General features: G+C 46.1%; 2 protein-coding genes across 2 annotated transcripts; one reads left to right on the top strand and one right to left on the bottom strand.

Moving 5' to 3' along the window:
- Positions 1 to 408: 408 nt before the first annotated feature.
- On the top strand, positions 409 to 2,192 carry tsr2 (TSR2 ribosome maturation factor). The gene is made up of 5 exons (XM_020080009.2): positions 409 to 566; positions 846 to 936; positions 1,202 to 1,293; positions 1,376 to 1,534; positions 1,807 to 2,192. The coding sequence occupies exons 1-5, from the start codon at positions 489 to 491 to the stop codon at positions 1,900 to 1,902; spliced, it is 516 nt and encodes a 171-aa protein (XP_019935568.2). The 5' UTR covers positions 409 to 488; the 3' UTR covers positions 1,903 to 2,192.
- Positions 2,193 to 2,408: 216 nt separating this feature from the next.
- srpk3 (SRSF protein kinase 3) lies at positions 2,409 to 10,331 on the bottom strand. Its single transcript, XM_069527561.1, has 17 exons — positions 9,866 to 10,331; positions 8,787 to 8,880; positions 7,395 to 8,125; positions 7,152 to 7,260; positions 6,959 to 7,046; positions 6,771 to 6,858; positions 6,149 to 6,255; positions 5,881 to 6,046; positions 5,547 to 5,572; positions 5,356 to 5,448; positions 5,185 to 5,233; positions 4,762 to 4,980; positions 4,545 to 4,642; positions 4,317 to 4,424; positions 4,146 to 4,215; positions 3,939 to 4,031; positions 2,409 to 3,820 (listed from the first exon to the last, which is right to left on the bottom strand). The coding sequence occupies exons 1-17, from the start codon at positions 9,873 to 9,875 to the stop codon at positions 3,636 to 3,638; spliced, it is 2,334 nt and encodes a 777-aa protein (XP_069383662.1). The 5' UTR covers positions 9,876 to 10,331; the 3' UTR covers positions 2,409 to 3,635.
- Between the last annotated feature and the right edge of the window lie 88 nt (positions 10,332 to 10,419).

The raw sequence follows: 10,419 nt of genomic DNA, 5'->3' as shown, positions 1-10,419 counted from the left end.
ATAGATTATACACAGCCCTGGTTATATATCTATATTATAATCTATATAATATTCTATGTTATAGATTATACACAGCCCTGGTTACAGGATCTATATTATAATCTATATAATATTCTATGTTATAGGTTATACACAGCCCTGGTTATATGATCTATATTATAATCTATATAAAAGTCTATGTTATAGATTATACACAGCCCTGGTTATATGATCTATATTATAATCTATATAATATTCTATGTTATAGATTATACACAGCCCTGGTTATATGATCTATATTATAATCTATATAATATTCTATGTTATAGATTATACACAGCCCTGGTTATAGGACCTATATAATAATCTGTGTATACAGTCTATGGTTCAGACTGTGTTTAACTGTATAGAACATAAACCTGTTTCTATGATTCAGATCAGGATCGACTTTTCGTGTCTGATCCAGTTTCTCTCTCTTCACTCGACTCGTTGAGCCTGATCAGTCCAACATGGCGGCCGCCGCAGCTTCACGTGAACTCTTCACTGAGGGAGTGAGAGCGGTTCTTCACACGTGGCCCGTTCTCCAGGTAACACACACACACACACACACACACACACACAGAGACAGACAGACAGACACACCTGAGAGAGACAGACAGGGGGCAGCCGTGAGACAGACGTTAAATAACGAGCCGGAGCTAACAGCTAAGAGGTTAAAGCTAACATGCTACAGGGTTAGCTGTTAGCTTCACGGAGGGATTGTTCTTGTGAAGACCGTGTTAGACAGTACACCAGCATAACTTTAGTTCTAATCCGGTTCGACTCCAGTTTGTGTGAGTTTACATGTGTCTGCGTGTGTTCCTCAGATCGCGGTGGACAACGGGTTCGGGGGCGTGTACGCGCAGCAGAAAGCCGATTGGATGGTGGACGTTGTTCAGCAGTATTTCCATGACAACGGTAGGTCACCATGGTAACCTTACACCCGCGTGCTCAGTTGAATTTCATTAAAGCAGCGTGGTCACAGGATGAAGAAGGAGTGACACCTGCAGGTCAGGTTGAGACACAACACGATCACTAGAGAAGTAATGAGTTCACTGATCGACACGATCATCCATCATCTGTTTCTGCTCCGAGGCTGAAAACTTTATTAACCTGAGTCATGTGATCAACGTTAACCTGAAGTGAAGTTACTGACTGTGTGTGTGTGTGTGTGTGTGTGTAGCGGACCTGCAGCAGGATGAGGTTGAGGACTTCATTGCTGAACTGATGAATCAGGAGTTTGACACAGTGGTGGATGATGGGAGTTTACCTCAGGTACGTACACACACACACATGTTCACACTCAAACATACACACACCTGGTAAGACCCAAACATTTGCTCCTCCACCTGTGCAGGTGTCCGTCAGTCTGCTGCAGCTGTTCAGTCAGTGGCGGCAGGGGGCGCTACAGCAGCTCCAACACACCATCAACACTCTGACACAGAAGAAGAGTCAGAGGGCAAAGGTCACAGCTCCGCCCCCACAGTCTGACGAAGAGAGCGACACTGAAACACAGGTACGCAAAGAACACATGTCTGAAGTAGCACAGGTTACCATGGTACCCTACAACTGTCAGACAGCGGCACGTCGACCTGCGTTCAACCAGAGTCCAGGATCATGTGACCCAGGTTCAGGATCATGTGACCCAGGTTCAGGATCATGTGACTTGTCTCTGATGTTTCTTGGTTGTAAACGTTGAGATCCAAAATAAAATGAATTGATTATTAACTGATCGTTTTCATTGATCTTTCAAGTGAAGATGAACTCTCTCTCTCTCTCTCCCTGTAGGCGATGGACTGTGACTCGTCCACAACACACAACCCTCCACCCCCCCCTCCCCCTCCTGAGGAAGACGGCTGGACGGTCGTCAGAAAGAAGAAGTGAAGAGGAGGACGAAGAGCAGAATGAACTGTTGACCTTTGACCGCCAGGAAGACGTGTCAAACAGACTCCTCCTCCTTCAGCGCCGGACCACGATGAGGTCTGTCCACCGTCTGTCCACCGTCTGTCCTGCCGTGTCCGAGCGTCTGAGAGTCCGGGTTCAGTTGTGGATTAAATGAGATCACGTCCACCTGAGAAGAGACTCACACAAACTGACGAAGCTTTGACTCACGTTTCCTGTCGCTGTCACCGAGGAGAACGTGTGTTTCAAAATAAAATGATTATTAATGTTCAGACGTTCACTTCACCATCAAAGCTCCAATATAAACATGTAGAGATGTTCAGTTGAATTATATTTAACTAAACATTATAACTGCCCCCCCCATCATTGATCAAACTGTTGTCGCAGATTTAACTTGAACTTGTTGGGACGATCTCACCAGCAGAGGGCGGTGACTCTCCTGTGTTTGGTTGTCAGGTTGAGTCCTGAGGCTCAAAGGTCTCAGACAATCTCTGATGAAACTTTATTTTCACAGAAGAAACTTTTCAAACACACGTCATGTGACAGGTAGGAGGGGCGGGGCCAAGGCACTAATTGTCAGAACAGAAACAGGTGAAGAGGTCAGAGGTCATCTGAGGACGACTCGGCTACAGAGATCACTACTGTGGTCAGAGTCAGTGAGAGGGTCGGCTACAGTACACTCATCGAGGAGGATCCAACGTCCTTATCAATAATCAATTATATTCTCACAGGTTTCATACAGGAGCAGTCAGACAGCAGAAATCAGACAGTGACAGAATTCAGCAGAAAAACAGTAGAATTCAGTCAAATGACAAGTTTTAAAATGAAGAAACCAGTAGAAACAGAAATCTGTGTTAATCAGCAGACGTCAACAAATCAGTAGAAATGATTAGAAATAAAACAGAAATGAGCAGAAATAATAGAAAACTCTAGAATTTGACAGAAATGAGCAGAATTCAGATGAATTTAACATAAATAAGTAGAAATTGTAGAAATAAGCAGAAATGAACAAATTAGTAGAATTCAGCAGAAACATTTCTTTTCCTCTGACTCAGTTTTTAATTAATTGATAATTGATCCAATCAATATCCTGTCACTTAAAATTTGGGGTCAAAGGTCAGCAGGGAGGAGCCACCTGAGCCTGAATCTAGATGTCGAGGTGTTTTCGCTCCAGAGTTGTGAGGAGCATGGATCTCATCACGAGCCAATCACAGTCCAGGCTGTTCTGGTGTGTGATTGGTGGAAGCCGTCAGAGGAGGGACTTGCTCTTTATCTTCCAGCTCCTGAAGATGAATGAGTCTGATCATGAGTGAATGTTCTGAATCGTTCAGACTGTAAACAGTGTACATAAGAAGAACCACTGCTCAGGGACGACGCGTTAACACACTCAAACTGCTGAGCTTGTTCTTTTGACTTCTTCTCAAACATGATATTTGATGATGATAATAAAAATATAAATAAAATCAGAGGTATGATTTTCATATCTTCATTTTCAGGTAAATATCATTTAGTTGATTTAAGAAAAATCTGAGATTTTCAGATGTCTGTGGTTGTACAAATACAGTAGTGTATCGTCTGCAAACAGACTGATGTCGTTTGAAAAAAACTGAGTTTATGTGGATCAACAGACGAGTCGACTTGATCAGGATCAACATAAATAAATATCTGAATTCAGCCTGTATGAAATCAGCGTGTGTGTGTGTGTGGGAGTCCACTCATGTCTGCAGCCACGTGTGCTGAAGACACTGCGCCGCTGTCGCTCTGCGTTCAGGCTGCAGATCCAACATCATGGACAGGAAGTCACTGAACTGAGCCGCCTGATCCAGTGGCCACTCGTACTTCTCCAAGAGAACCTCGAACAGACCCCATGGCTTCAGACTGGAGATGTGACGTAGCTCACCTGAGACAGGTCGAAAGGTGAGACAGAGGTGAGACACAGGTGTCTCCTTAAGGAGACAAGTGAACTACAACTCCCATGGTGCATTACAGCCAATGAATGAGCTGGTAGACAGGCTCACCTCTACTGTTGAAGTACTCTCTGGAGTACCTGCCAGACAAAGCGAAGGGCATAGGAATGGGTCCAAGCAGCTCAATGATGTGAGCAATATGATCTATAAAAGTACACACAGAGAAGTAATCAAGTATGTTATACTGCACTACAGTGTGTGTGTATATATATATGTATATAATCAGAAAGTATGTTGTGTAGTGTGTCCTGTGTGTACCTTCATCTCGTGTGTAATCTTCTCCCGAATGAGGTTCAAACAGATAATCTCCCGTCGCCAACTCAAACGCCTGAAACATCAACCGAACAACACATCCGTAAATCAGTCAAACAACGTGAACACCTGAACACACATGTGTATAAATATGTGCAGGTGTGTGTGTGTGTGTACCATGCAGGCGGTGCTCCAGATATCAGCAGCTGTTCCGTACTCTGCTCCTATCAGAACCTCCAGAGCTCTGTACTGTCTGGTCTGAATGTCCTCTGTGAAGTGTTTGTGCTGGATGAGAGACAAAGACACACAGACAGACAGACAGAGAGAGAGAGAGAGAGGAGCTGTCTGATTGGTCTACAGACGAACAGGAAGGAGGAAGAGGAGGACATGATGAAGCTGTCTCACCACCCAGCAGGCATTGCCCAGATCTGCGATCTTCACTTTCAACTTGTCTGCGTTTAGAGGATCCAGAGGACTGAGGACGAAATCTGATGCCGTGAACACTGCAGAGAGGGTGAGACAGGTGAGACACATGAGACAGGTGAGACAGTGTCAGGTTAGTCACTAGGTGTGTTCAACTGGACATGATCAGGTGTGTATGTTTATGTGCGTGTTTTTCAACCTTCTCGTCCACTCGAGTATCCTGACTGAGTCGAGAGTGCAGACTCAGACGTTGCTGACATCACAGAACTGGAGAAACTTGATAGGCCGGAGGCAGGGCTGGAGAAACGCCCAGGGGCGTGGCCATTACAACTGTCCTCTAACCAGGAGCAGGTCGAATCTGGACTTGTTTTACTATTGGCTGCGGAGGAGCTGTGGTTACCATTGACAACCAGAGAACCTGTAAACAAAGAAAACTGAGTACTGTAGCTGAAGTACTGTAAGTAACTAAATTACTGTGAGTAATTACTAAAAATAATTTAAGTACTATAAGTAACTCACATACAGTAAGAATGTTAGTACTGTGAGTAACTGAAGTACTGTGTCTGCATGTATATCAGTGTGTGTGTGTGTGTGTGTGTGTGTGTGGTGTGTGTACACTCACAGTTAGTGTCTGTGTCGTCAGGTAAATGAACTCCACCCTCATCCATCTTCTGCAGACACACAGGAGGAAGAGGAATCTTATTTTGAAAGTTTCTTTTGTCATTTCCTTCATGGTTGTGATTGGCTGCAGTTTATCAGTAGTTACCGTAGTAACTTTGTTTCTATGAGTTACCTGTATGTCAATGAGTCTCTCCTCCAACAGCTTCTCTTGACGCTTCGCCTTCCTCTTCAACTTCTTCTTCTTGTTCTTAGACATCTTACCAACCTACACACACACACACACACACACACACACATACAGTCTGGTTTGTTGTTTGATGTTCAACAGGAAGTGTGGGGGGGGGGTCACACCTTGACACTCACCTGTCGATCCCTGGGAGCCGTGCTAACTAGAAAGAGAGACAAAGAGACAGACAGACAGGGAGGGAGGGAGGGAGAGAAAGACAGGAAGAAAACATCAGAAACAAAAACAGGAAGAAAAGATGGAAGAATGGAAATAATATAGAGACAGACAGGTGAGAGGAAGACAGCTGTCTGTCTGAACACACTGAAACCACAGCTCCCAGTCACTGATAACTAAACCGTGTCCCTCCACCGGTTCAGATCACTGAAGTCCTGGCCTCAGATTTTGTCTCACATCGAACAGTTTAACAGTTTCCAGTCATTTATGTCCGACCAGCACGTCACTGCTCCTCACCTGATGATCCTGAGGGGGGCGGGGCTCCAGCTTTCTGCCAGATGGTCGCTTCTGCGGCCAACCTCCTGACGTAAACATCGTCAACGTCCAATAAGATGTTCTCTGGTTTGATGTCTGTGTGGATGATCTTACACTTGGTGTGAAGGTAGTCGAGTCCCTGGAGCACCTGAGAGAGACAGAGTCACTAATGATGTCACACATCACATGGTGACGTCACAGTCACTGATGATGATGTCACAGATCACTTTGATGACGTCAGAGCTGTTACCTGTCTCAGGATGGTCTTGACACTGACCAGAGGAAGTCCCATGTAGTTTGACTTGATGATCCACTTCAACAGCTGATGGCCCAAAACCTCCAGAACCATACAGACGTCTGAGAGCAGCTGAGGACAATACTGACTGAGAGACAGACAGGCAGACAGACAGAGAGAGAGACAGACTGACAGGCAGACAGGTAGAGAGAGACAGACTGACAGGCAGACAGGTAGAGAGAGACAGAGACAGACAGGCAGAGAGAGAGACAGACTGACAGGCAGACAGGTAGAGAGAGACAGAGACAGACAGGCAGAAAGACAGAGAGAGAGACAGACTGACAGGCAGACAGACAGAGAGAGAGACAGACAAGCAGGCAGGCAGGTAGAGAGAGAGCGAGACAGACAAGCAGGCAGGAAGGTAGAGAGAGAGAGAGACAGACAGGCAGACAGACAGAAAGAGAGACAGACAGGCAGAGAGACAGAGAGGCAGACAGACAGAGAGAGAGACAGACAAGCAGGCAGGAAGGTAGAGAGAGAGAGAGAGAGGCAGACAGGCAGACAGACAGAGAGACAGACAAGCAGACAGACAGACGTACAGGCATGCAGGCAGAGAGAGACAGGTGATGAAGGATACGGACTCCGTTGACTCCAGAAATCTTGAAGTCATCGATCAGTTGGACGATTGTTTGTCTGTAGGGGTCAGTGGGGTCGGAGTCCCTCACCTGGTTCATCAATTGAAGAAAATGTGTGTAAACCACATCATCTGTGTGTGTGTGTGTGTGTGTGTGTGTGTTTGTGTGTTTGTGTGAGAGAGAGACTCACACATCTGAGCAGTTTGATCTCATCCAGAGCCGTCTCAGTGTAATGTGAAGCACTTTTAACGACCTTCAACGCCACAAAACGCTTCTTCCTAAAGAGACACAGGTTCAGAGGATGAGACACAGGACAATGTTTGTGTGTGTGAGTGTGTGTGTGTGTGTGTGTGTGTGTGTGTGTGTGTGTGTGTGTGTCGTACTGTAGATCCCAGCAGAGCCACACAGTAGAAAAATGGCCCCAGCCCAGTTTTCTGACCACATGATATCTTCCGTTAAACAAGTCACCAATCTTCACCGGGTAATAACCTCCTGTAACACAAACACAACGAACTGTATTAAACTTTAGTTCATTTTCTGAAACTGTTGTAAAATGTTTAAACTGTATTGATGAAGTTTAGTTTATTAAACTTTATTGTTCAGTTGTCTCTGACAGTGGATCTCACCTCTGCAGTAATCTGACGGATCTTCTTGTTCCTCGTCATCGGAGCCAAGCAGCTGAGTGGGAGTTAACTCAGGCGGAGGTGGACTCAAAGCAGGTGGGGGCGTGGTCAGTTGATCGTGTGCTGATGACAATGGAGGAGACAGGCCAATTGGAGGGCCCAGAGGGTCGAGGGCGTGAAGGAAGGAGGTGGAGGAAGAGCAGAGAGGGGAGTATAACTGGGAGGAGACACTGGAGGTGAAAGTCACTGAGGTCTGCAGGAAGGGGTCAGGGTGGGAGGGGCTTAATATTGGGGTAGGAGGGGCTTTGGAAGACACTGATGGAGATTGAGGGGCATTGTGGGTAATGTGGTGGAGTAAGGTTGGCGGTGATTCAGAGAGATCTGTCTCAGTCCTGTGAGGCGATCTGGAGGAATTGTGGGAAATATTTAGCTTGGAAGTTGGCTGTGATTGGCTGGGCGTGTGGACAGGACTATGAGCTGTGGCCAGAGGTGATTGGTTGACGATCATTGGGGCCTTTAAGGGGATCAGAGGTTCTGGAGATTCCAGTGGAGCGACCTCAGCTGTATATAGAGGAGGGATGGGGGAGGTGTGGGGGTGATGGGTAGGTGAGGTGTGGTGGGGTGGGAGTGAGGTGGGGACATCGTCTGGATGGGTGAGTTCATTCACTGATGATGTTTGTGTTTGAGCAGGAAGTCGACTGACGTCAGGATTCAGGGTCAGAAGATCGTCGGCTCTGAAAGAGACAAAATCCAACCCTGAGTCTGTGTTCGACCCAGAACTGTTCATCATATAAATACATTTGAATCTGTTCTTACAGATTTAAAATGATAAACAGGTTATTTTCTGTATTTTCTGTTATTAAATGTTATGTTGTTATATTATCGTCATTTAAAAAAAAAATTAAATAACTGATCAACTTCAGTAGGTTTGTTACTTGTGTATTATTAAATATGTGCATTTAATTGGATGAAAAACAAAAAAAACAATCTCTGAGTCATGGACATTATTGTCGTTGTCTCAACTGCACTGAAATAGACTGGAGAGATTGTGTGTGTGTGTGTGTGTGTGTGTGTGTGTGTGTGTGTGTGTGTCTCGAGTCTATTATTGGAGCTGAAGCACCAAACCTGTTTCTGTCAGCATGATATCGGTTAGCTTAGCACAATGCCTGGTGGCAGACAGAAACTGTTAGCATAGCTCTTTGATTGCTGTTTTCTCACATGAACTCACTCTGACATTTTCAAGAGATGTTGGGAGCAACTTCCTCAGACCTTTGTGTTCTCACATACAGACCCTCCAGAACATTTCAGGAACATGATCATACTTCAGCTCAGGTCTGAGCTTAATATATCCTGTGTGTGTGTGTGTGTGTGTGTGTGTGTGTGTGTGTGTCTTACTGGTTCTCATCTGTACGGACTCTCCGGTGCTTCTTTCCTCTGCGTCGCTGTTTCTTTCCGGTGGTGGTAGAGTTTCCGGTTCCACTGACTGCCGCTGAGGAGAAGAAATCACAGTCAAACTGATGTAACACACCTTTAATCAAACCTATAGTTTCAGATACTCCTACAGCTTCAATCACACCTATAGCATGAACCATCCCTACAATCACACCTACACCAATCACACTTACATATTCATTAAACTTCCAGCTTCATTCACACCTTCAGCTCCAATCAAACCTTCACCAATAACCACACCTACACCAACAATGACCCTTACCCCTTCAATCACAGCTACACTCTTAATCACACAGCTCAAACACACCCACACCTTCACCTTCAAACACACCCACACCTTCAAACACACCTCCAGACACACCTTCAAACACACCTTCACCTTCAAACACACCCACACCTTCAATCACACCTTCATCTTCAAACACACCTCAATCACACCTCCAGACACGCCTTCAATCACACCTTCATCTTCAAACACACCTCAAACACACCTCCAGACACACCTTCAAACACACCCACACTTTCAATCACACCTCCAAACACACCCACATATTCAAACACACCTTCAAACACACCTTCATATTCAAACACACCCACACCTTCAATCATATTCTCATCTTCAATCACAAACCAACATATACAATCATATTACCCTACACACACACTGTTCACAAAGTTAGGTGTCAGCTGGAGGATCAGTAGAAATCTTTGTGTGTTTGTTCCTGTACTTACTTTTTACTGAACTGTTTGAGGGTAGAGACAGTTTCAAGGTTCGAAGGAGGTTTGGGTTGGATGTTTAGTTCTGGTGCTTAAGGTTAGGGTGAGGGAATTTATTATTGTGTCCCCACTAAGACAGAAGTACGTGTGCGTGTGTGTGTGTGTGTGTGTGTGTGTGACAGCAGCAGCAGTCACAGCCTGGCACAGTTAGCTAATGCTAACTAGCTAAGCAGGGTTCGTGTCAGTGATTCAGGAACAGACCTGACAGTCTGACCGGATCACTGACCCGGATCAGGTCCACTTACCGATCAACATCGTGGTTCCCGGTCCCCACACCGAGCGGTGTATCCGGGCAGGACTATCGGAATCCTGTCAGTTAGCTTCAGTTAGCTGAACCTCCGCAGGAGCCGGTGGAACCCGGGTCAGTCCGGCCGGAGCTGGTTCAGTGGGTCCGCTGACTAACCCGGGTCAGATCGGTGCAGCGTGGCCTGTCCGTTAGCCCGTTCGATAGCAGCTGTCAGTCAGCCTGTTAGCTTGTTAGCTCCGATAGCTCCAGATAAAACTCTGCCGCGATGTCCCGCACGCTTCGCACCGCCGCTGGACCGCGTGAGTGCCCCGGTTCCTCTCGGTTATTCTGGGGCTGTTGTCCCGGTTCTACCGTGCATGGTCTCAACAGCTGCTGACTGACACCGGACACCGGGAGCTGCGCATGCGCACTGACCCGCCACGCCGCCACTGGACCAAAACTGGGACGTGTGTGTGTGTGTGTGTGTGTGTGTTTGTGTGTGTGTGTGTGGAGATAAGTGTGTGTGTGTGTGTGTGTGTGTGTGTGTAGATAAGAGGCGTGTGTGTGTGTGTT

Source organism: Paralichthys olivaceus, chromosome 6, assembly GCF_024713975.1.
Source record: "Paralichthys olivaceus isolate ysfri-2021 chromosome 6, ASM2471397v2, whole genome shotgun sequence".
Taxonomy (NCBI): Eukaryota; Metazoa; Chordata; class Actinopteri; order Pleuronectiformes; family Paralichthyidae; genus Paralichthys; species Paralichthys olivaceus.
Note: the sequence above shows the minus strand (reverse complement) of the source record. Positions and strands in the feature narration are given on the sequence as shown.